We start from the raw sequence: 26,565 nt of genomic DNA on the forward strand, positions 1-26,565 counted from the left end.
GCAGACACAATACTGGCTTCGCGGAGGGATTCGACAAACGTTCAGTACGATAGATAGGCCTGCTATGCGCCCAGGTGTGTCGATAGAGGGATTGCAGATCTTTTTTCTGCAGATCTCGTATCCGTGCTTGAGTTTCTCCAGTCGCGACTAGATGACGGCCTGGCCGCATCAACAGTCCGAGGGTACTCTACAGCTATCGCAGCTTTTCACGTCCCTGTCGACGGGGCACTTCTGGGTGCACATCCATTAGTGCAGCGCTTTTTAGCAGGTGTGGACAGGATCCGACCGCCAGTCCGGCGGATCAGTCCCCCTTGGGACTTGTCAATCATTCTAGATTGGCTGTCCGGTCCTTCCTTTCGGGATCTGTCGTCTCTCTCTCTTCAGCTGTTGAGCTGGGAGACGGCGTTCCTTGTGGTGGTAACGTCCGGCAGACGGGTAGGCGACATTCGTGTTATGTCAGCCGATCCCAAAATAACTGTCTTCCATGGGGTCGATAAATATCACCGGGACAGTCAGTTTTCGTCTACCGGACTATTACCGTCCTAGGGTCGCACACGATTCCACGTGAACGGCTCCTATTGAGCTACCCGCTCTTTCACAGCCTTCCTCGTCGGGGACCACTGCAAGACATGCTCATGTCTTGGATGTCCGCACGACTCTCAAGGCCTATATCAGCAGAAATATGGGTGTCCGTAAGGATAACCAACTATTTTGCTGTTACTGCGGTAGGAAGGTTGGCTCACCTGCGAGTAAACAATCTATCTCGAGGTGGATAGTTTCAAACATTTGTACAGCGTATACGCTTACAGGCAGGGACCCCCCTACCAGGTTGAAGGCTCATTAGGTTAGAGCAGTGGCTGCGTCAAAAGCGTACGCCGCGGCTCTGCCCATTGAGCAGATCTGCTCCGCGGCTATTTGGAGCCAGCCGAGCACGATTCATCAAACCTTACCAACTCGACAAACACTCAAGCGAGCGTACTCGGTTTGGTCAGTCAGTTCTCCGAACTGGGCAAAGTTCTAATCTCTAGCTGATTGAGCATTCGAGATTTTAGACAGTCTTCCGGTTATACTGCTCAGTAATGGTCCGGATTTTATCTTCTGCGGTCGATAAATATCAGTCCTTACTACTCGATAATACTCGTATTTTGCGCACGCACTCCTTCGATCCTCGGGGACCCTCTGGCCTAGCTCAGCGCTGGTTATGGTCTCTCGTGATCTACGCCCTTATATCACTTGTTCAAAAAAGTGTGTGGGGGGGTGGGAGGTGTTTCGAGTTCTCAACTTATGACAAGCCGCAAAAACAGGCTTTATCATAATATATGGTCGACCACGCCCTGTCTCTAGCCCCCGCCTTTCGACGGTGGTGCCTCACGATAAGGTTGGTTCCATTTATTGAACTCAATATTTTATTCTGTTGAATAATCAAATACGATGTATTTATTTACGCCTGTTGCTGACGGATGCCACTTCCTAGATTATCTTTGGGAGTCTGTCTTGATGCAATAAGTGCCCCAAGGAGGATTTAATCAGAAAGAGAATTTTACAAACCTGTAGAGGTTATGAATTCTCTGATGAAATCCTCCTTGGGGCACGGCCACCCACCTCCCCACATTCCGTCAGCATTTGACATATGGAAAGTGATTTGGGTGAGAGTTGCTCCCCCTGGCGTGAGGCGCCGTTGGGGGTGAGGCCCCGTAAGGGTGGTCGTATATCATACAAAAACGAAGTTTTTTGTGTGGTAACATTTTTTATTAAGGAAAATGGTTACAACTATGTCATATAGATTTTCTTGAGCAAGGAAAATGCAATAAGTGCCCCAAGGAGGATTTCATCAGAGAATTCATAACCTCTACAGGTTTGTAAAAGTTAGCATCCAGGGTGTTCCAGGCCGTAGGTCGTGAGCACTGGACTTTAAAAGTTCAGTTTCCACCCTTGCCGAGCTAGTCTGGAATTCTGGAGGTACGTTTTGGCTGGACTAATGAGTCTATGCATAGTCCATTCAAAATCGCGTAGCGAACTAGACATCCAGTTCGTAAACAACATGGATTTCAATGTGAAGATTTTGGTCGACTGAAGGATTTGCAAAGCATATTTACCGCCAACCGGGAGTCCACAGATATTTTGCAAATGATGTCTTTAATCAAGGTGCTAAAGTGATCTGATGCACATCGCAAGGTAGCCCGTTATATTACAATATAGATCTTTATTATCAATCAGATGGTCTTGACTGGGCGCTGCTAGTTAATATAGTCAGTTAACTCCCTTGCCTCGGGAAGTTGCCAAAGTGTTAAACATCTAAGACCTACACCACATTGGGCAAACCTCCCACATCATTCTGACACATCGTGATATTACCAAATACTTTTCAAAAGAACATTGAACCCAACTTGCTCACTCACTCACAGGATGTCAAAATGGTACTATCGCCAACTGTCAGTATCATGTAATGTACCCAACACTGACGGTACTGTAAACGTCCCTGTTCCAGGTTGTAGGGTGTCAAGGTGGTACTATCGCCAACTGTCAGTATCATGTAATGTACCCAACACTGACGGTACTGTGAACGTCCCTGTTCCAGGTTGTAGGGTGTCAGGATGGTACTATCGCCAACTGTCAGTATCATGTAATGTACCCAACACTGACGGTACTGTAAACGTCCCTGTTCCAGGTTGTAGGGTGTCAGGATGGTACTATCGCCTACTATCAGTATCATGTAATGTACCCAACACTGACGGTACTGTAAACGTCCCTGTTCCAGGTTGTAGGGTGTCAAGGTGGTACTATCGCCTACTATCAGTATCATGTAATGTACCCAACACTGACAGTACTGTGAACGTCCCTGTTCCAGGTTGTAGGATGTCAGGATGGTACTATGGCCTACTATCAGTATCATGTAATGTACCCAACACTGACGGTACTGTAAACGTCCCTGTTCCAGGTTGTAGGGTGTCAGGATGGTACTATCGCCAACTGTCAGTATCATGTAATGTACCCAACACTGACGGTACTGTAAACGTCCCTGTTCCAGGTTGTAGGGTGTCAGGATGGTACTATCGCCTACTATCAGTATCATGTAATGTACCCAACACTGACGGTACTGTAAACGTCCCTGTTCCAGGTTGTAGGGTGTCAAGGTGGTACTATCGCCTACTATCAGTATCATGTAATGTACCCAACACTGACAGTACTGTGAACGTCCCTGTTCCAGGTTGTAGGATGTCAGGATGGTACTATGGCCTACTATCAGTATCATGTAATGTACCCAACACTGACGGTACTGTAAACGTCCCTGTTCCAGGTTGTAGGGTGTCAAGGTGGTACTATCGCCTACTATCAGTATCATGTAATGTACCCAACACTGACGGTACTGTGAACGTCCCTGTTCCAGGTTGTAGGGTGTCAGGATGGTACTATCGCCTACTATCAGTATCATGTAATGTACCCAACACTGACGGTACTGTGAACGTCCCTGTTCCAGGTTGTAGGATGTCAGGATGGTACTATGGCCTACTATCAGTATCATGTAATGTACCCAACACTGACGGTACTGTAAACGTCCCTGTTCCAGGTTGTAGGGTGTCAAGGTGGTACTATCGCCTACTATCAGTATCATGTAATGTACCCAACACTGACGGTACTGTGAACGTCCCTGTTCCAGGTTGTAGGGTGTCAGGATGGTACTATCGCCTACTATCAGTATCATGTAATGTACCCAACACTGACAGTACTGTGAACGTCCCTGTTCCAGGTTGTAGGGTGTCAGGATGGTACTATCGCCTACTATCAGTATCATGTAATGTACCCAACACTGACGGTACTGTGAATGTCCCTGTTCCAGGTTGTAGGGTGTCAGGATGGTACTATCGCCTACTATCAGTATCATGTAATGTACCCAACACTGGCGGTACTGTAAACGTCCCTGTTCCAGGTTGTAGGGTGTCAGGATGGTACTATCGCCTACTATCAGCTCATCTTCAGCACAGTGCATGGTCTGTACAAGGACAGGTATGCCTACAGAGACAACATGACCGATGTCATCATCCAGCATCTCATCACGGACCAGAAAGGTGAGGCAATCAGTGACCTTTGCTGTTATCACAAACTCTAAACTTCAACGTCTAGGCAGCAATATTACGTAAATTATGCATTTTTATCAGTTGTTGACGCTGCTTTCATTTTCTGTGCTTCATTCAGTATGCAGAGTCAGTATGACTGATTCCCATGGGGTTTCTGGATTAGATAGGTCCCCAGCAACCTTGTAACAGGTAACCAAATGGATCGGTTGTCCAGACTCACTGACTTGATTGATTGCACGGCATCAATCGTTGCTCATAATATCAATCATTGGATTGTCTGGTCCTGACTTGATTATTTACAGGCTGCGGTCATATAGCTGGAATATTTCTTAATGCAGTGTTAATGCATAATAAAACAAACAAAGTTTGTGGTTTCTCTATACTGCTTATAAAAACTCACAGAATGTCTGCATCAGCACCTAAGAAAAGCTGTGTCTCTGCTTTTTTCACACTAGGACCCAAATAAAAATACACGGTACCCACATTTTAGAAGTTGAAGTGATACATGCCCCACCCCACTCTGAGCCAATCCTAGATGATGTAGATGCAACACAACAGTTTCTGATAAACTGACTGTATTTTGAAATGCCCTTTGCTTCAGCCCTGAATGGTTATGGGATGCACTTTCAGTGTGTTGGTGAGAGAATATTTGAGGTGTTTATGGTTATTGTTGGGTTTGTTGAAAGTGACACTGTTCAGCATGCTGCAACTGGTTTTTGCATTAAGTTTGACATTCAATTGGTTTTGGGTAAAGACGGAGCAATGTTTCTTGTCAGCTGTTTGTTATCATAGTTTCATTTATTTTGGTAGTCACACATGTTCAAATTTGTTTACTATTCAACATCAACAAGCTGGCATTGGCTGTCTGCAGTGTTTTAAACTGAAAACAGTTGTGCCAAACTAAGCAAAGGGTCAGTAGCTTTATACCAAGTATGACCAGTATGTTCTTCTTGGGCCACTGGCTACTCCTGGACCTGCCTCTCCAACAACCTGGTACACTTAGGGGTGTGTTGTACAAGGCTGACACTTAGGGGGGTGTTGTACAAGGTGACACTTAGCAGCGTTAGAAACTAACAGTTTTCGTCCACTAGTCCTTATAATGATAACATATAGCAAACCCCTTAAAAATGGCAATTTTCTACTAGTCCTTATGATACCTTTACCATTGGGCAGTTTGGCAAGGACTATAGGACTAGTGCCAATTTCTAACCCTGCTTAGGGGTGTGTTGTACAAGGTGACACTTAGGGGTGTGTTGTACAAGGTGACACTTAGGGGTGTGTTGTACAAGGTGACACTTAGGGGTGTGTTGTACAAGGTGACACTTAGGGGTGTGTTGTACAAGGTGACACTTAGGGGTGTGTTGTACAAGGTGACATTTAGGGGTGTGTTGTACAAGGTGACACTTAGGGGTGTGTTGTACAAGGTGACACTTAGGGGTGTGTTGTACAAGGTGACACTTAGGGGTGCCAACATGGATACGGAGATAGCACTTCATCTGATAATGTCTGTCCACATTGCTTGGATGGATGTCATCATAACATTTGTTCATGACTTGATGACTGCGTGTGTATTACAACACTTTTCCATGTGTCATCAGGAATAGTGGGGTAGCCTGATGGTTAGAGTGTTTGATTTTTATAGCGTCTCCCCCCCCCCCCCATCCGATGATAGGAATATTGCTAGAAGCTATGAAAAACACTCACTGACTCTTTTGTGAAAACTATTTTAAAGTGTGTTTTTCTAATTTCAGTCCGCATCAAGTGCCGTGACCTTGTGAAGAAGATTGCCATCTACAGGCACAGGCTGGCCGTAAGTGTACAAGATAGGAATACACTGGAGTTGAAAGTCACAGAGCTCTATATGTAACAAGGACTGTTGTCTTTCGTCACGAAAGATCCTGAACCAAATTAGACAATCATATTTCATTCCTTTTGATGGCCAAGATGACAACTGTGTACTGTCAGTGGTTGGACTTGTGAATACCTGGGACATTAGTGGACAGGGTAGATGCTAAGACTAACAGTAACTAATTCGTCTAAGCGATGTCCTAATCCTTTGATTGTTATGAGCTGACTTTGGGTATCATCATGAATGCTCCAATATCTATCTCAAACAGACGATCTTAGATGACAAGAACTACCGTATTCAACGTAATAAGCGCCCCGCTCTAGTAAACACCCATGGCGATAATTGCTAATATATTGGCGAGTGAACAATCCCAATCAGCACCCTTCCGATTGATCAATGTACACAAGACTTATTTATTCGTGTATAATACACACTCGTTTGTTATATGCACCCTTAATTACGGGCAATTAAATTCTGGAAAAATATATCTGTCGTGTATAATACGCACAGACTTTTCTTTTGTATCATTTCAGGCGGTCAGCATAAACCACAAAATGTACGATCTTTCAACTCTTTCACAAAGATTGTATTCTTGTAAGAGCCCCCTATTTCTAATTTTGAGAGCAGCCTGGGCGCTTATTACGGTATTTGTTTTCATCCCACTGTTCTGAAGCCCGACTTTTCTTCAGCCTAGTCAACTCGGCTAATAATAATCCACTTAATAACACTAATCTCTGTTGAAAATGATGCTCAGAGCCATGTTTAGGCTTGTAGTTTCAAAAGTTTTTGACACAGACTGCACTCTTATGAATACTGTTTGGCTTAGCATCTGGGTCAGTTGAAGTCTCCATAACCGTAGGCTTTTCATAAGAGCCGAGGATTGGATGGCCATGATGTGTGTGACCTAATGCTATAGACCCATTTAGATAGAGGGTAGAGAATGGGTCTTCAGCAACCCATGCTTGCCGAAAAAGGTGACTATGCTAAGAGGCGAGGAAATGGATCAGGTGGTCAGGCTCAGTGACTTGGTTGATGCATGTCATCATATCCCAGTTGTGGAGATCGATGCTCATGATGTCAATCACTGCAGATCTCTATTATTTACAGACCGCAGTCATATAGCTGGAATATTGCTGAGAAAGAAATAATCAAACAAACTAACAAACTTATGCTTTAAAGCCCTAGTTTACCTGGCCTCCAAAGTATTATTTACAGGCCGCTGTGGAACAGTTCAGATATTGCTGACTGCGGTATGAAGCAAGTTTCCCATTACATATCAAGAGAAGTTTGAACTGTTTTGGTGACTGAGTTTACATTCAACTGTGACTTCAGGTTCAGCTACCAGACCGGATCGTCATCTACGAGCTGTACACAGATGACTCGGCGGACATGCACTACCGCGTTAAGGAGAAGATCAACAAGAAGCTGGACTGTAACCTGCTGGTGGTGTGCTCACAGAACATCATCCTCTGTCAGGTATGTCTGTGTAACCATGGCAACCTGTTGGTGGTGTGCTCACAGAACATCATCTTCTGTCCGGTATGTCTGTGTAACCATGGCAACCTGCTGGTGGTGTGCTCACAGAACATCATCTTCTGTCCGGTATGTCAGTGTAGCCATGGCAACCTGTTGGTGGTGTGCTCACAGAACATCCTCTTCTGTCCGGTATGTCAGTGTAGCCATGGCAACCTGCTGGTGTTGTGCTCACAGAACATCATCTTCTGTCCGGTATGTCAGTGTAGCCATGGCAACCTGTTGGTGGTGTGCTCATAGAACATCCTCTGTTAGGTATGTCAGTGTAGCCATGGCAACCTGTTGGTGGTGTGCTCATAGAACATCCTCTGTTAGGTATGTCAGTGTAGCCATGGCAACCTGTTGGTGGTGTGCTCATAGAACATCCTCTGTTAGGTATGTCAGTGTTACCAGGGTATGTTTCTGGTTGTTTCACCCCTTGGGGACCTGAGTTAGAATAAGTCCCAAGCTCTTTTTTATGTTTTGTAAGAGGCAACTAAGTTGTACCAGTGATTAAGCTCAGTTGATCGCATGTCCTTTTTCCCCAACAGCGTGGAAAGTTGCTCATAATATCAACCACTGGTTTGTCCAACTAGGACTCAATTATTTACAGGTCACCACAATATAGCTGGAAAAGAGGTGGCTTCAGCTTTAAATAACACTGTTGAAGCTGTCTGTGTGCACCAAATTGATTGTGTGTGTGTCAGCCTGATATTTGTGTTTGTGTGTTCCAGGAGAAGAAGCTGCAGTGTCTCTCCTTCCAGGGGGTGAAGGAGAAGGAGTGGGTGATGGAGTCCCTCATCAGGTACATCAAGGTCATCGGGGGACCCTCAGGAAGAGAGGGACTGCTGGTCGGACTCAAGAATGGACAGGTCAGACGACAGGACAAGGGAGATCTCAAATCTTGTTCACCTAAATCAGTCTGCATCTTTAGCCACTTATCAGAAGCCAAGTAAAATGTCTTTTGGTCAAATAAGAAGAGTGATACTAGTCCATACACAAGACTAAAATCTACTGAAAATGATTCTAATATTCAAGTTCAGGCAAGGTACACTCCTAACTCCATTTAAAAATTGACTTTAATGTTCTTTGCTTTTATGGAGGTATAAACCAAAAAAACCGATGTGCAAACTGTAAATCCGCATAGCAGATTTATGCAAAGTATACGTTTATGACTCCATTAATGCAAATACATACTGAAGTCAAATAAATATGTCAGCAATAATAACTTCACAGGCTGCTTATTTAAAGAGTAACACAAAAAACTGCAGACAAAAATACAAAATCAGTTGAATCATTCAGCGCATTAATGCAACACAGACCCCGCCCATTCTATTATCAGCCAATCAGGAAACAGTAGTTTGTTTGTGGGTGTGACTTAATTCTTTTTGGGTTTATGGGAACATAACGCAAAACAAATTGCTTGGTTAGCCAATCAAATGCCATGAAATCGTTTGCAATTTATTAATATGCTATTATGCTTAATTCTCTTGTTAATAAAAGGGGACCAGGCTTGGGCAAATACACAGTCCCAGCAAGTTTCAATAAAGTCTATCATACATGACTGTGTTAGTCTGCCAATGTACTGCTTATCAATTTAGACGTTAATGACGGCCTAATTACACAGAGCAAATGTTTCAATTTCACACAAGGTACTAATTACAACTTATAGCTAAAATGGATAGAATTATCGTTAAACCGCCCGCATGTTATCAAAAATGAGCGGGCCACTCTAACTTGATAATGCCCTCATATTGCTTGACGACGGGCCATTATCACGCCTGTTGTTATGTGACGTCATAGGATAGGGATAGGTGACGTCACCTTCAATAGTGACGTCATCTGGTTTGTTCTATGACATTTCCATGTTTGTAAAAGTGGGTCAGTGACATTCGTGTTGATTGCAGTAAATGTTTCAAAACCGATGTTGTTTCTTTTTATTTGATAACAAATTCCATCCATTTCAGCTATAATAACGGTAACACTATTTTTCAGGGCATTATCATTTGCAGAAGCCCTCAGTCTTTTCAACTGGCCTCCTTCGTCGGGTAGTTAATGGATGACCGCGGGCTTCTGCAAATGATAATGCCCTGAAAAATAGTGTTACCCTTATATTATACTGAAAATAGGCAACAGGCCATGGAGCATAGCTCAGCTTTATTTATCACTCCTAAGGATAGAATGTTAAGAGGATTTATTTTTGCTATGGGTAGATCATGAAGATCTTTGTGGACAACCCGTTCCCCATCCAGCTGCTGAAGCAGTCGACCTCGGTGAGATGTCTGGACCTCAGCTGCAGCCGCGCCAGACTGGCTGTCGTGGATGAAAACAACACCTGTCTTGTGTATGACGTTGGTTCAAAGGAACTTCTCTTCCAGGTAACACCTACCTTTATTTTCTTGGCCGAGTTGGTGAAGTTGCTGCAGTTCACTGTGCAGAGTTACATCCCTTAGGTGCGTCAGAAAACGCTGGTTGTGGGTTTGAATCCCAGATTCGCCTGGATGTTTGTCAGCTCCATAGCCATGCACCTGTGTTTCACCAAAGTTAGAAACATCTGAGACCTGCATCACTATTGGCTTTTCGCACACATGAATCTGACACGATATTATGACTATTATACTGTTCAAAGCTGTGTTAAACTAGATCTCCCTCATAAGGAACTGTCTCTCATTTTCTAATATAGAGACTGTTACTTTGATAGGTTAACCAAGATAAGGGCGTTCTATTGGTGTAAGCATAATGTACACATGATTCACAATGACTTTTGAGATTTGTGTGAATTTTGTATGCAATAATTCAGTCGGAATACAAAAGAATTGTTCTGAAGATTTTACTTTTCAAAATTGCTTCTTACCAGGATAAGAAGCGTTCTTAGGGGAAGGTGAAAAATCAATTTGCTTTCTTGGTCTTTTCTTGGGTGCATAAATGTCAAAGACGTGCATCTTCACCTGTGTACTTGTTTATTTCAGGAACCAAATGCGAACAGTGTAGCCTGGAACACCCATTATGAGGACATGTTGTGTTTCTCTGGCAACGGCATGCTCAACATCAAGGCCAGCAACTTCCCGTTGCATCAGCAGAAACTGCAGGTTAGCATCTACACCATCTTCGACTATCCAGGGTGTTATATCTCTGCTCTGTAAGGATACCCTGGATGCAATCACCACCATAGCTTGGTTTCAGAATAAGAATCTGATACTGTAAATCTTGAAATTAACGCGAGCGTGAATTAAATGCAAAAAATACGAGTGGTCTCTGCTCGCATTATTAAACATCACATTTATATCAACAATAAGACATTTTGGATAGCAGCAACTTAGACATACGCTGAAAACAAACAACTATATATTCAACATCACTGTTTATTGAGCAGCACTTGTAACAAGTATATAAACAATGTCATTCAAACAATAATTACATCCTATGAATTGTCACTGCTGGGGTCATGACAAGAGTTCTACTCACTTATGTCATCACTGATCACACGTGCAAGTCCAGACAGACGCCAACCACGCAACACGGTGTCTTTGTTCTTTGCGACTGCATCAAAGGCCGACACGAGCCAGCGTGCATGTATTGTTTTTACGGAAGTACTCTACTCAGCGCTAATAAGCGGTGCTATTAGGTGTGTGATTGGATTAATGTAAGGCTGGATTAGGGTGAGGATTCTCCTGTAAACCTGACAGAGGACATTTTCTTTAGATATGAATCCACTGATGCTTGAAAGGAGGGGGTTCGCATTCATATTGAGTCGCATTTTTGGCTAGGGGCCAGCGGTCGCATTCTTTCACAATTTACAGTAAAGACCCAATTTAAAAATGGCTGCCTTGTATGAGTGAGCGCTATAATTTAGAAGAAATTATTGGGGCGGTGTTGTAGCCTTGTGGTTAACGTGTTCGTCTTTCACGCCGAAGACCCGGTTTCGGTTCCCCACTTGGGTACTATGTGTGAAGCCCATTTCTGGTGTCCCCAATATTGCTAAAAACGGCGTAGAACCATACTCACTCACTCACTCACTCACTCAATCACTCATAGGCAACATGAGTAAGGTACGAGTGAAGTAGCTGCTTGTTTCAATCATTAAAGAACAATCTCATATTTTATCTTATCCTGATTCATACGAATGAGTAATAAGTATAAGTCAGGATAAGTATAAATGATATTTTTACTCTAAAAAATACATTCTTAGAGTCCTGCAAGCCGGACACAAAACAAAGCTGAGGTGAAAAATGGGTCTGGGATATTTATCATTATAGAATGAAGATGTAATACACTGAATAATACTGTCCACACAACCCTCACAGCAACATGCTCTCAATTGTTCATCTTCAGAGGAACTGATGTGAGTCCTATGCTATGTGTTGCAGGGTTTTGTTGTGGGGTTCAGTGGCTCAAAGATATTCTGCCTCCATGTGTACGCCATGTCCTCGGTAGATGTCCCTCAGTCTGCACCCATGTACCAGTATCTCGAGAAGAAGATGTTCAAGTGAGTCTTCATTTCCTTATCGAAAAAGAATAATAAAGGAATGGTTATATTGCACAGTCTCCATGCCCTAAAGCATGCTCATTGCACTACCCAAATATTACCCCTGTCAATTGATCACCGCCCAGTTATTATCCCTGTCAGTGGATCACTTCTTAATTTTTACCCCTGTCAATGGATCACTGCCCAGTTATCACCCATTTCAGTGAATCACTACCCATTTATTACCCATATCAATTGATCACTAACCAATTATTATCCCTGTCATGTCAATGGATCACTTCCCAATTATTACCCCAGTCAATGGATCACTACCCAATTTTTACCTCAGTCAGTGAGTCACTACCCAATTTTTACCTCCATCAATGGACCACTACTCAATTATTACCTCCATCAGTTGATCACTAATTAATTATTACCCCTGTCAGTGGATCACTACTTAGTTTTGTGACCTGCTCTCCAGGTGCTATCATACACAGTGTCCTAGACTTGCTTGAAGTGTAAGAGAAGTGGGAAGTCTCAGTCAAATGCTATGCCCTGGTGTGAATCAGTGTTACTTTGTTAACCACTGGTCATTTCAGATTAAAACTTTGCAAGCTGCAGTGGCGTAATAATGTTATTGGTTGTCCTACACACAGTTCGCTACCTTATTCTCATATGTTACTTATTTGGTAGCATCAGGTGATAGGTAGCATTTGTTCATCTTGAAGATACTAAATGCAGAATTATGGTCCCAGCTGAATAATAATTTTGAAGTACTTACAATCTTTTCATTCCACTATAATATTGTACTCATTTTGTAATTTTCAAGTGTCTGTCTGACCTGTCATCAAGGACAAAATTGCAGAATGTATTTATGCATGTCTTCTCCTGAGTACACTGTCTGAGCTGAGGTGAGCTAGCCCTGGCCTGAAAGCCTCCCCACACTGACTGTGTCTGTCTGTCTGTACAGGGACGCCTACCGGGTGGCATGTCTAGGGGTCACTGAGGGAGACTGGGAGGCTCTTGCTCATGATGCTCTTGAAGGACTGGACTTCGACACTGCCAAGAAAGCCTTCATCAGGATACGAGACCTGAGATACCTGGAGCTGATTCACAACATTGAGGTAGAACGTTATTCTTAAGATGACTTGAAAAGGCTTTGAATTGGCAGCCTTTCAAAAATAGCTCTTTTGATTGAATTTTTATTTAAAGTTTAAAATTCACTAAAATGTCTTGAATTTTGTACATGCATGAACCATGCACAGTATTAGTCACATCTCCTTATTCCTACAGGAACGAAAGAAGCGAGGTGAGACTGACAACATGGTGTTCATGGCTGACGTGTACGGCTACCAGGGCAAGTTTGGAGATGCCTCCAAGTTATACAAGAAATCAGGCCAGGAACAGAAGGCCCTTAGCATGTACACCGATCTCCGCATGTTTGACCAGGCAAAGGTAGGCCATTCTATAATATTCTAATTCAGCTAAACACTATCAATGGCTATTTGATTTGATGAGAAGGCTGTCCTGTATCCAAAAGATTGAGTATGTAAAGAACTCATTTTGAAAGTCTACAATGACGCATACACTGAATGATGCTTGTAAATTCCTGGAGAAACTCCTGGGAATTGTTAGCAGGAATAGATACAGAACCATTGTTTATGATGTCTCAAATTTTTAACTTGTACCAAATGGTTTTGTTTTCATTGATAAAAAGTCCAGTTTTTTTTACTGCTAGACTTGTTTGAATGCATTTGCTACCATCCCTGTATGTTGAGTTGCTGTCTGTGTTGGGCTGCAGGAGTACATCGGGTCAGGGGACCCCCATGACAAGAAGCTCCTCATCTCCAAGCAGGCTGACTGGGCCAAGAGCAGCAACGAGCCCCGGGCGGCAGCCGAGATGTACATCAGTGCTGGGGAGAATCTCAAGGCTATTGAGATCATCGGGGAACATGGATGGGCTGATATGTAAGAGAATATAGGATGTTTTTTGTTTAGTGATTGTGTTTGTTTGTTTGTTGCAATATTCCAGCTATACGATGTTGACCTGTAAATAACCGAGTCTTGACCAGACAAACCAGTGATTGATATTATGAGCAACAGGTTCGATTTATAAAAGGCCGTTAGAAATCTATGCTTGCAATATGAGGCAACTTGTGTAGATTGGGTAGTTAGGCTCTGTGACTTGGTCGATTATATGTCATTGTACCCCGATGGTATAATATGAATCACTGGTTCCTCATATACAGAATCGATTATTTAGAGGCCTTTGTCATGTATCTAGATTATTGCTGAGTGCAGCCTTAGAAAACAAACAAAGAAACTTAACTACCACATATTATTTTTCAATATCAATTCTGTAAACAAATGTTTTGTCTCCAAAACCCACTTTTTGCTGTAGTGTTACTGTCATTGATAAGGATATTGCACACTCTGCTCCATAGCTACAATAAATGTGAACACTGATTGTATAAAACTGATTCGATGCCTCCCTCCAGGATGATTGACATGGCGCGGAAACTTGACAAGGCTGATCGTGAGGCTCTCGGTCGATGTGCCCACCACCTGGGCCGCATGGAGGAGTATGGCCTCGCTGCTGAGGTCTACAGCAAGATGGGGGATGTGAAGGCTTTGATAGCAATGCGCGTTGAGGCCAAGCACTGGGATGATGTGAGTAGTCTCCTCTTAATCAGTCACTGACTTGTTGGTGTTGTTTGAAAATTAGAGTTGGACTTAAATTATCAGTGTAAAATATCTGACATTGATTAGCGTATTTGCTTCAACCAAATGTGTAAACCACATTAAGGTACATATTTCAGTGTTGACATTCATATGTTATTTGGTTTGAAAATATCCAGATCTGGATGTGTAAACAGTCTACGTGAGATGAAACAAATTGGATGTGATGTACCTGTATCTAAGTTTCAAGCATTAGATATTGCAGGATTAATTATGGATCAAGATTACTGATTTGTCTCCAGTCATTATGTACAGGAAAATCTTTAAAAAAAACTAACAATTTTTTCTATTTTAATTGCGACTCATGGACAAGTGCTAGTTTCTCATGTTAGGTCATGATTAAACGGTATTTTGACTTTGTTGTATCTCAAATTTCACCAGTGTCATAATACTTCCAGGCCTTCACCTTGGTGGAGAAGCACCCAGAGTATCGGGAGGACGTCTATGTGCCGTATGCCCAGTGGCTGGCTGAGAATGACAGGTTCGAGGAGGCCCAGCAAGGTAGGATAAGATGTTGGCGTGTGTCTTTCACATATGTTCCACAAAACAAGACATCTCGTTGTACTGTCATGTTTAAGTAGTGTATTGGTAGGATATTATTGCATTATTGAAACATCAAAATTTGAAACTGATCTACATATTTTTGAAAAAGTAAATAACTAGGTTTTATTTGAAGACTGTTCAATCATGACAAACATGTGTTTATTGGTCACACATTCACCTACATGTGTTGTTGTACACTGTATGTTCGCATTTTCAAACATCCAATCTCACACAATGTATTCTCAAATATCATTACACATTTCCACAGTGTGATGATAAGAGAGAGAATGAGTTGGCTAGGGAAACTCGTGTTCAGTGCATGTTATGATGTAGGTAAACCAGCATGAAAAGCATGCATGACCCAGATTGTTTGGAGGTGACCATGGTGATGCTAGGACGTGTGCCTGGGTCGATTTTTTATTTAGAAGCAGGAAACTTTTGTTTAAGCACGTTTCCACTCAGGATCTAAAGAAGAATGAGAAATACATAGTGTGAGAAATACATAGTGTGACATCAATGTGACTCCCCCCACCCCACCCTATTCTCAGTGGAATGATACATATCCTTACCTAAATCAAATCAAACAGCAAATAGCACTGCCTATTAGAACTGAGTTAAGCACTTCCGTACCAGCAATAAACATTGTTTTCCTAAAAACATCTCACAGCTTATATGTTCGTTCTGTTGACTGGCATTAAGGAAGTTCAAACGAAATAAAATAATTACAACAACAGTTCACTGATTGGAGTGGTCACTGATACCTAGTTTGACACGATTGGGTAGAACTCTTGACCCCAGTAGTGATAACTCACCAGATTTCTTTAATGTAATTCCTATTCTTTAAATGACATTGTTATGTGCTTGTTATAACTGCTGGTCAATAAAACGTGTTTGTGTATATATTAAAGTTGGTACTTCCACCATCCAAAGTGTGTAGTGAGGCCGTCTTATTGTTGATATTTGTTTTGGAGACATAAATGCGAAGTTACATTAATGCGAACAAAAACCATTCGCAGTTTTCGCATTTAATTCACGCTTGCGTTAATTTCAAGAGTTACAGTATTATAAATATACAATTTATTGTAAAATTTACATGTTTGCCAATCATACAGTTTCCCTGTAAACATATCGATAAGTCCTTTACTACTACCTGTTCCAGCATTCCACAAGGCGGGTCTGCAGGCTGAAGCAGTGAAGGTGTTGGAGCAGCTGACGCTGAACGCTGTGGTGGAGTGCCGCTTCAGTGATGCTGGCTACTACTTCTGGAAACTCTCCATCCAGTGTCTGGACATTGCCAGAGGTTCGTCAGTCATAGACCGTCTAATCTTTGGGCATCAAATACTCAATAACACATAAATCTTAAAACGTGTAATGTCTATTTTTTGAATGGCATATAGAAGTGATACACGTAAGGAAGAGACTTTATGGATGTCAACTTCTTTATTATAAGGAACTCAATATTTTGGAGTATATACTTACTCCTTCATCAGGTAATAGTGAACACAACGTTTCGGGAGTATATACTCACTCCTTCGTCGGGTGATGAAGGAGAAAGTATGTAATCCAAAGCGTTGTGTTCCTCATAATAAAGAAGTTGACATCCATAAATTCACTTTGTTATATAATGTCTCAGTTTTTTATCGAAGACTGAATGTGACTGGTGTTTGTTCTGACGCACCTGTACAGAAGTGTGATGCAACCATGGTAACCAGGTATATTCTGCATTAACAGAGGACAAGGATCGCAAAGATGAGATGTTGGAAAAGTTTTTTGACTTCCAGAAGAGGGCAGAGATCTACTACATCTATCATACAATACACCGACATGTGGTAGGTGGCTTTGTGTATGTAACTGTGTCTGCATATGTAACTGTGTGCCTACGTCTATATCTGTGTGCCTGTAACGGCGTGGATTATTTGCTCATAATATTACCGGTTTGTCTGGCCTAGACATGAAAATGTCCAAGCTTCTGCCATATAGCTGGAATATTGCTGAGTGTGCTATTAAACAACAAACACGTTTGTTTCACTGAGGTTTAACCCTGTGTACTTGTATCTAGGTGGAACCCTTCACGTCCGTGCTCCCCGAGGGGCTGTTCAACATGTCCCGCTTCCTGCTCCACCGGCTGCCCAAGGCAAACGACATCCCACACGGAGTGTCTAAAGCGTATCCTTGTCTGGCCTGTACAGAGGGACCTACAAATGTGTCACCTTGACCTTAGGTCCCATGTTCTTGAGATTATTGAATATGTGACCTTAACTATCTTGTAGTTATGAGTAAACAAAGAACTAAGAAACAAATTGGTTTGTACATCTATTTGGGGTGAAAAGTCACTTAGCAAAATTAGCATAAATGTCAAGGTGTTCTTGTCATACCAGTAATCCTAATCTTAAAAGTTGAAAATTTGGGGGGATATTCAGATTCAAATACTACAAGAACAAACCTCAAGGACCCTTGGACCATTATTTAGAACACTTTGACTATAAACACACAATGCCATTTAGAAAGTGGTCAAATGTAACAGATGTAATATTTGGGATAACACAGAATCTCTACTTTACTCAGAAAGTGTTATCCCAAATATGACATTTGTTACTTTGACTATGCATCAATAAAAGCAGCATTAGAAATTGGCACTAGTCCTCTAGTCCTTGCCAAACTGCCCAATAGTTAAGGTATCATAAGAACTGGTAGAAATTTGCCATTTTTAAGGGTTTTGCTATATGTTATCATTATAAGGACTAGTAGACTAAAACATTTAGTTTCTATCGCTGTAAAAGTGGTACCGTTTGTTTTTTAACAACTTATAAAAATTGGTCAGTTAAACATCTTAAAACAAGCCACACTTTCAAACAGATTACACAATTGTTCTAGCATTTTGATCTCTCTGACCTACTCTAATTATTACTAACTAGCCTAGACTCTATGAGTCTGCTCACTGTTTAGCGTGACATACTGTTGCAACCTGTTGGCCTTGACTGGTTAGTTCGGCTCTGTACACCCTGGCCAAGCAGAGCAAGAACCTTGGAGCCTACAAGCTGGCCCGTCATGCGTACGAGAGTCTGCAGACTCTGAGAATACCGCAACGATTCCAGGAGAACGTTGACGTGGGCAGCATCACCATCAGAGCCAAACCTTTCATGGACGCTGATGTAAGTAGGACTTGCGTTAGGTGGTATCAGAGATCAGGGTCTCTCTTCTCTATCCAGAATATCAGAATATAAGTATTACACATTTATAGAAATATATTAAAATTCTTCCTAAGCTTTGTAAAATGGAAACAGATTTGAAGAAATTTTGCTTAGAGAATTGACAACTGTAATTTACTGCAGTTTATCTTGAAAAAGATATGAAAGAATTGTAGGACTGAAACATGTAAATCAAATAATTTTGTTTTTCAGTGTTGTACAATAACATTTCTTTACTGTTATGTATTGACATACGTCATTTATCCAAATAAAAGATCCTTGCATCAGATCTGGAGAAAATTTGCTTTGGAATTGCAGTTTAATTCCGTGACCTCTCTCAAGAATGTTATATGCCCACCCTATTGTATTTCTGAATGGTATGTCTGAATTTGAGTGCATAACAAAATGAAATAATTAATGAACTTTTCAGGAGTTACTTCCCCTTTGCTATCGCTGCTCGACCACCAACCCCCTCCTCAACAACAGTGGCAATCAGTGCGTCAACTGTAAACAGCCATGTGTCAACTCCTTCGTCAACTTTGGTGAGTGGTGACAGCTGTTTCGTTCCTCATGCACTGATGCTTCAGTATGACGATGTATGTGGTGACAATGAAAGCAATTGATTTAAATCCAGATATGATACATACCCTGGACCCATTCGCCTCCAAAGCTCTGAATCGGAAGTGACGCTACTATCTCCATCACTAATTTAGCACAGGAGTTTTCAAGCTTATGAGTGTAATCTCTTTGGACAGCTGGTTTTAGTGGCATGTCTTAGGATCATTTCATGATTTAATTCGAAGCTATGGTAGCGAACGAGTCTAAGGTATGTATCATAATAGATGAGAGATATAATACCCTGGATAACTGTGGATGACCCAGAATCAGCACCATGGTTACAGTATTGAAACAAATCCAGTGCTCCTGACAACTGTCAGCTTGCTTCTGATGACGTGATGGAAGCCATTTATTCCTTGTACTGTGGAATTTGGAATTCTATCAATACCAAACGTTCTATGAAATAGATTTTTATCTAGTCCAGACTGCTGTCAAATGTCTTTCCCACAAAAGTCTGGTTTAGCCCACTGTATTAGTTTATGACCATATCAGCTTCTGAAAATTGAGGCATAGCTGAGTTGTCTGCAACCATTTTCTGAGTAGATAACCTCAGAGTGACTATTATTATTCATAGGGGGACTTCCCTGTGTATCCAGGTCTGATTCCATGTGTTGTTTGATTGTGTACAGAGGTGTTGCCCCTGGTGGAGTTTGTCATCGAGGATGGGATAACGGACGAGGAAGCAGTCCACATCCTGGATATGTCCATACCCAAACAGAAGAAGGACAGCCGGGGAAACTGGAATGAGTCTCGCATGGGCAGTATCCTTTCTAGTTGTGGCTAGGTAGTGATGGCTTTCCCAGTATTGAGGTTTCTGGGAGTCGTAATACATGGATGATATGTGTCATTCATACTTATGTTGATAGTCCTTGAGTTGTTTGTCCTTCATTCAAACTTGATTTGGTTGAATCAGTGTGCTCTTCTTCAAATGTTTTTCATCTGTTTGGATATGTTTTGAATTAGTGTGTAAGTGAAGCCAATTATTGGGTTTAGTTTTGGTGGGTTTTTTTATCATTGCCCTTCGAAACATAATTGTTTGTGAAGCTTTTGTCTGTAGAGCACACAGGAGTCTTTCAGTGATCAATTCTAAGCACAAATCTTCCTTTCCCACAATTAGCGCAATTCATCCACTAAACCTTCTCCCACCCCAACAAACCCCACCCAAAAGAGAGCTTCGCCCCCCATTGTATAGATCATGAAAACTCCTCAAGAGTGGCAGATGTGAATCCAGGAGTTTGAAAAACAGGGCCTGCGCTCTATACTCAAGTCATGAAGTAAAAAAAACACTTGATAGGGTGACATGTACAGTGTCTGGAAAAGGAGAGGTGCGTACCCGCTCTACTGCTCTACCCTTGTACCCCCTGTTGTACCCGCAGTACCCCCTCTTGATCCGCCAGTGTAGTATCAGTAGCTTTCTGTGAGTTCCTTGATTGTACCCAGACATGCAGTCACTGAGACTTGGTGATGAGGCTGATGAGGAGGAGGACCCCTTCACAGCCAGACTCAAGACATACGATGTGAGTACAGCTTCACTGTTTCAGTTTGATGTGTAGTGGGTAGAATGTCTGCCTGGAGAGTGGAAGGTCAGTGGTCTACCTACCTACAGACTTGAAAAGATGGTACTTGATGTTACCCTGCCTAGTGCCCTGCAATAATGGGCTAAAACAAGGACTGGTCAGTATACTGTGTGGGGTATTCATGTTAACTGCGGCATCGTATCTCAAACGGCTAGCACTATAAAACAAACATTATATGCACACATGCATGCACGTCACAATATTGGTAAAATAATTTCGAACGAGACATTATCCCCCATTTTACTTCCCCTCAGTTTGATGTCTTCTACAAGAAGCATGAGTTCTTGTGCCTTCCATCCCAGCCTGGGGAATATTACCCATATTTTGAACAAACTGCAGTTGACAAAATCAATTGACTTTTGAAATCACTTCATTATCACCAAAGTATGCCCTTCACACTGACAATGAATGTGAACACTGTGACAGTACGTATTACAAGATTATTTCATTCAACTCTTGGCTACATCCAATTTGGTGGTTGTGAATTTTTTCTAATCTCATTACAATCAGATCTTATCCTTCGAGCCAATGAACTTTCTAATCATCCAAATCAAGGCTTTGAAATTCAGTAGAAGTGAGCGAGGCATTCAGAGTAGCAAAAACAAATGTAAAGGGGCAGTTCTGCAAATGAAAAATTAAGGAGCACAATATATGTTGTGGACATGTTATACTTCGTGTTGTTTCTGAGTGCCATGATAACTATAACCTAACGGGTACACTATCAAGGGAACGTTTGTGTTCTGGTTTCTTTTGTTTAAATGACCAAAAGTGTGTGTACGTAGTTAAGAAAGCTGATATCTCATTGGCTCATCTTTTTTTTATAAAAATGGAAGTTTACCATGTTTACTATATTCTTCCTGAAGATGAGAACTAATTTTTATGTGTTACATTTGATACTGGTTGACTTAATGACCTCTGACCTGTAGATACCCAAATATGGAAATAGATTTGAGTAGAAGGACTGAATATGGTGTTTTTTCAGGATGGATCGAATGAGTTCCACCCGGTGGTAGTGAACAGATCTATCCTGCAGTCCATGACACGGTCCGAGGTGTATGTGTTGAAGTGGCCCAAACCGCTGCGCTACCAGTTCTTCAGGTCACTGCTGCTGGACGTCACCATTACGTTATGTCCGTCCTGCAACAGGGTAGGTACAGCACTAAATTACTACTCATAGGGAAGAACGTCAGAATGTAATTGCCGTCCGATATCTGTACATGTGCATTTTAGTGACTCTCAGTGCTGATTGACGTCACAAATCGATACCATTTATCCTTTGAAACATAGCCTGACTTCAGTGTAGTTGCCTTGTGGGAGTTGACTTGTGTATGTTTTTCTTCATTTTCTTTCTTAAAATGACAATGTGTTGTACTTGTGTATAGGATAATCTACACAAAACTCACCAAGGCCCAGGGCTTGCATCCTTCACTCTGGACATCTTATCTTAGTTGGTTATTCTTGAAGTTATCGGGGGCACAGGTGGCCCAGTCGTCTAAGGCGTCGCGATTCACTGTGCAGAGTTGCGTCCCTTGGGCATGCCAGAAACCTATGATTGTGGGTTCGAATCCCAGTTCGCCCCGATTATGTTTCTAGGTTTGTCAGCACCATACCTGTGCTCATGGGATTCACCGAAGTGGTAAACGTCTGTGACCTGCATCACTTCGGGCTTTTCTCACACATTAAGCTGACACGCCGCGATATAACTGGAATACTGTTAAAAGCGGCGTTAAACCCAACTCACTCACTCAATTGAAGTATTCAGTAATCAGGTTTTTCTAGGCACCTATTCTCACAGCGATTCTTTATCAGTACTTGCTTTCAACTGAAAATTATGTTGTGTAATCTGTGGGAATAGAAAACCTTCCCTCATGTGCCGTGTAACACTTTCCTTCTATACGGAACTGACATGCTCAGATAGGACTGAAATACCACTCAAAGCTTTGTGTTGAGACGTAATCCCTCTCTAAGGATTTATCTAGACCTGTCCAGAAGCAAATATTCAAACCTCTGTCAGTACAAATTCACATTCCATCTTAGTAAACTTTAACCTAGTAAGCTTTGTTGAAGTGACCTGTATTTCACTAATATCAGGGCCAATAAAAAGGAAAAGGCTTTCATGCTTCGTGAATGCAGTGTTAAATACAATGTTAAAGGGGAAGTGTACACGCAAAAATCACTTTCTTTCTTTTTCTAAACAAAACGCAATTTTAGAATTAGTTAGTATCTGTGTTTGAAAATATACGCTCATTTTTTTTCACAGTGAAAGTAGGAAGCTCACAATAGTGTTAAAATGATATGTCGTTATGAGGCCTTCTTTTTACGAGCGAAATAGGCCTGAGTTATCCCCCTTAGATTATGACGTAATTGGTGCCAATTCAACTGAGTCCCTGTCTATTCTCAACGCAAAAGATATCAAGGACCAGTTTGCGGTAAAACAACATGGTCTACGACACACTCTGGCACAGTGGTGACTCAGCATAACACAATTCTGGCTGGCATCTGAGACGCTAGAATCACAAAACTGTACCTACACCACGTGAAGCGGCTCTAACAAAGCATGATGACGTCATAATGTTTATCAATTGGCACCAATGACGTCATATTGCAAGGGGCATAAGCCATGGTGTTTTTGTTATGGAAATAGAACACTTGGTAAATGTGAAAAATATAAATCGTTTTAATGCAAAAAATATGTTAATTAAATATGATATTTTTATATTTTTGTCTATGACACTTCTATGTTAACTCTTTTAATGTGGAAAAAGTACAAGAAAAATTGGTTCATTTCCGTGTGAACTTGCCCTTTAAGTACCACTGAAATGAAGAAATAACTTTTAAAAATCGCAAATTTTATCTTATCCTGACTCAAAAGCATGAGCAATAAGTATGAGTCAGGATAAGTATAAATAATATTTTTACTCCAAAAGATACATTTTTGAACAAAGTAACATGTTGTTCCCGGTTTGCCTTCGTTCACTTAGTTTTGAACCTTGATAATTGCTTCTCATTTCCTGTGCTTCTCTCTCCAGTTATTCCACACTGATGACTTTGAGCAGCAGTATCTGCAGAAGGGGTTCTGTCCCTTCTGCCGCACCCAGCTGGAAGACTGAAGACATTGTGTAGCATACTGCCAGAAACCCAGCAACAGAGAAACACCTACCGTCCATATCAGTGTTGAGATGTACTGTGCAGTCACTGGCATGGCAAGAAACATTTAGCCAGTTTTGGAGTCTGTCTTTCAGCAGGATGGGTAACTATTAGCAATAGTTACCTTTTACTGATAAGAAGTTGAAATAGATCAAGAGATCAGGATGAATTTTCAACATTGTTTTATCATATGTCAGTGTTGACACTCTCTGAGATCTGATTGTAATGTTTAATCTGTGTTCTCAGGATTTGGCGAAAACTTTGCTCTCAATGCGATTGAGTACTAAACATATCTGAATGGAATCTTGTCAAAATGTAAGTTTACATTTCAGTGTGTAACTGTACCAACCCTCTAGACCCTTAAACGACATATTGTATGTTAGTGTGGGGCTGTTGGTAACAGCAGTGTCTTAGGGCCTGGGTCTTGCACAAAGCAGTCTCATAGCCAAGTCAAGGAGTTCGGTGTCATTGGGATAGGATTGTTTTCTGTAATTTGTTGCTGGACCATATTCAAGAAAATAATCTTGGTACTACCATTTTTATAACCCCAATACTTCAACATGCAATATGTCCCTTGCACAAGAGGTTTTGAAATATGGATCTGTGGAAATCCCACCCTAATTAGGCAATAGTTAGTTTGTAAAGTAACAATTGTAGGAGTAGGGCAATGAAATTGTCTCAACAAACTATTGACAATCCATGCTGTAAGCTGGCAGTTATTCCAGAGACCAGAATCAAGGTGTGTGTTCAGACCTACCTGGACCGACTTGCTCAAATGGATCTCAGTGTTAAGACTACTGTATCTCTATTCTTTAACATAGGCTCCATGACAATCTTTGGTCTTAGTTAGGGGACCATAGAAAAGTTACTTACAGATTGGCTTAGAAGTGCGTAAGGGACACTTATTGGAGCAGGGCATGTAATAGGTTAAACAAGATACTGGAAATTGTAATTGTTCTGAACATGCTGATGTCTTGAAAACAATGTGTTGTGAAAAAGTTTAAAAAGTCTTGTAGAAATTTTTAAAAATATCCTGTCTCAAACAAAAATCACAACTTCCCCATGAATGGTTTGCCCCCAAGGACTGCTTGTGTTGGATGATATCTCTGTATGATGACAAGTTGTGTGTATATATTATATCAGTGCATTCCATCCATAACCGTTGCCATGTGCCATTGTTACATGTTGAACAAATCATGTATTTCTGTGATGTTATTTGTATTTATTTACATAATTCTATGTTTGATAGAATTGCACAATTGTAAAATAACTGTATAATAAATTTTTATATTACAAAATCTTCTTGCTTATGAATGTGTTGTTTCTCTGCCTGGGGATAAAGAGGATTCAACAAAGACTGGTCAGCTCCAAGTCAGAACATTGTGTGACATTGTGTTCTGTATGCGGTATCACAGTGGGATAACACTATAAAACCAGCATCAGTCGGGACTAACAGCCACGCACCTGCATGCACGTCACTATGTGTGTGACGTTATCTTGAACACATTAAAACCTGCTTCACCTTTTGTTTTTATAGTTTATGTTGACCTATCACAAAAGTAACTGAAACGGACGTACAATATACACATATTTTACTCAGTCACAGTGGCAGGAAATATGGGCGGCCATTCGGTCAAAAAATACCAAAAAAAGGACAAAAGTACACAATAACGGTCAAATATTACGAATAAAGAACTAAGTGTTACTAATAAAGGTCAAAATACAAAACAAAGAGACGCAGGTTAAACAAATACAAAGTTGAAACAAAGGTTGAAAGTATTAATATTAATTGATCTAGTCAAATTTTACGAAAAGACGTCATAGGATAATAAAGAACAATGTGTTCGAAAAAACGTCAGTGAGCACGAAAGGACGTTTACAATAAAGAACGCCAGATGGTACTGTTAATCGGCTTGTTCCGCCGTGTAAATGATAACTGCATATGGATGCCGAGGTGCACAATGTATTTCGTCACTCCTCGTGCACTCACCGTCTGACGTCACACACACACACACACACACACACACACATATATATACATATCTTTTCGTAACATTTGACTAGATCAATTAATATTACGTACTTTTGATAACGTTATTTCAACTTTGAATTTGATTCACCGGCGTCTCATTGTTTTGTATTTTGACCTTTATTAGTAACATTAAGTTCTTTATTCGTAATATTTGACCTTTATTGTGTACTTTTGTCCTTTTTTCAACTTTGTATTTTTTGACCGAATGGCCGCCCATAGGGAAAGCATTGGCTTTGATTTTAATTCAAGCCAAACGTGGAACTGAAAATGATGACAGCATGTCCACATTCGAAAATTGTTGATGTATATTTCTTCACTTGTAAGTGAAATTTCAGCGCCGAATCGCCAAATACACACACTGTTAAACAAAGAAACCAAGGCAACGAGACAAGAAGTGGAAAAGAGATGGGAGAAAAGTACTTTTGAAACAAACTTTTGAAAGTGCTTGATGCGCAGATGCCTGGTCTAATAGTAGTATATGTGTGTAGTTTAAAGCGCCATTCAGCAATATTCCACTTACATGACTTCTGCGTGTAAACAACTGTCTGGACCAGACAATTCTGTGATTCATCATACAATGTTATGAGTAAAGATCCACGCCATCAGGATTCGATGACACGCGATCAACTAAGTCTCTTACGACAATTAATCTTAGGTTGCTGGGGACCTTTCTAACACAAAATTCCCACTAGGACCTTAGTTCTGGCCTTTGAAAGAAAACCATCTCGTTGCTTATTCAGGGAATTACTGTATTTTAATATGGCCGCCCACGTTTCGTTCGTTGTCTTTTAGTTGAGTGCTGTCGTGGGTTAGAGTTAA

The 26,565-nt window shown here is 41.3% G+C and overlaps 1 protein-coding gene across 2 annotated transcripts in view; it reads left to right on the forward strand.

Annotated features, from left to right (window-relative positions):
* The window catches only part of LOC124125070 (intraflagellar transport protein 122 homolog), a 40,927-nt gene extending 16,175 nt beyond the window's left edge, over positions 1-24,752 (forward strand). The window contains exons 8-29 of one of the 2 annotated variants that reach the window (XM_048401652.1): positions 3,929-4,067; positions 4,678-4,713; positions 5,828-5,886; positions 7,258-7,401; positions 8,172-8,309; positions 9,651-9,815; positions 10,407-10,526; positions 11,805-11,923; positions 12,873-13,026; positions 13,196-13,357; positions 13,704-13,870; positions 14,401-14,572; positions 15,040-15,142; positions 16,344-16,484; positions 16,916-17,013; positions 17,244-17,350; positions 18,171-18,336; positions 18,803-18,914; positions 19,620-19,751; positions 20,431-20,507; positions 21,550-21,714; positions 23,597-24,752. In XM_048401652.1, the coding sequence (XP_048257609.1) occupies positions 3,929-4,067; positions 4,678-4,713; positions 5,828-5,886; positions 7,258-7,401; positions 8,172-8,309; positions 9,651-9,815; positions 10,407-10,526; positions 11,805-11,923; positions 12,873-13,026; positions 13,196-13,357; positions 13,704-13,870; positions 14,401-14,572; positions 15,040-15,142; positions 16,344-16,484; positions 16,916-17,013; positions 17,244-17,350; positions 18,171-18,336; positions 18,803-18,914; positions 19,620-19,751; positions 20,431-20,507; positions 21,550-21,714; positions 23,597-23,677 (2,757 nt within the window). In that variant the 3' untranslated portion in view covers positions 23,678-24,752. The remainder of the gene's footprint in view (positions 1-3,928; positions 4,068-4,677; positions 4,714-5,827; positions 5,887-7,257; positions 7,402-8,171; positions 8,310-9,650; positions 9,816-10,406; positions 10,527-11,804; positions 11,924-12,872; positions 13,027-13,195; positions 13,358-13,703; positions 13,871-14,400; positions 14,573-15,039; positions 15,143-16,343; positions 16,485-16,915; positions 17,014-17,243; positions 17,351-18,170; positions 18,337-18,802; positions 18,915-19,619; positions 19,752-20,430; positions 20,508-21,549; positions 21,715-23,596) is intronic. The other variant, XM_048401653.1, reaches the window with a different exon arrangement.
* Positions 24,753-26,565: the final 1,813 nt, after the last annotated feature.

Source organism: Haliotis rufescens, unplaced genomic scaffold (genome assembly GCF_023055435.1).
Source record: "Haliotis rufescens isolate VD_foot unplaced genomic scaffold, xgHalRufe1.0.p SCAF_23, whole genome shotgun sequence".
Taxonomy (NCBI): Eukaryota; Metazoa; Mollusca; class Gastropoda; order Lepetellida; family Haliotidae; genus Haliotis; species Haliotis rufescens.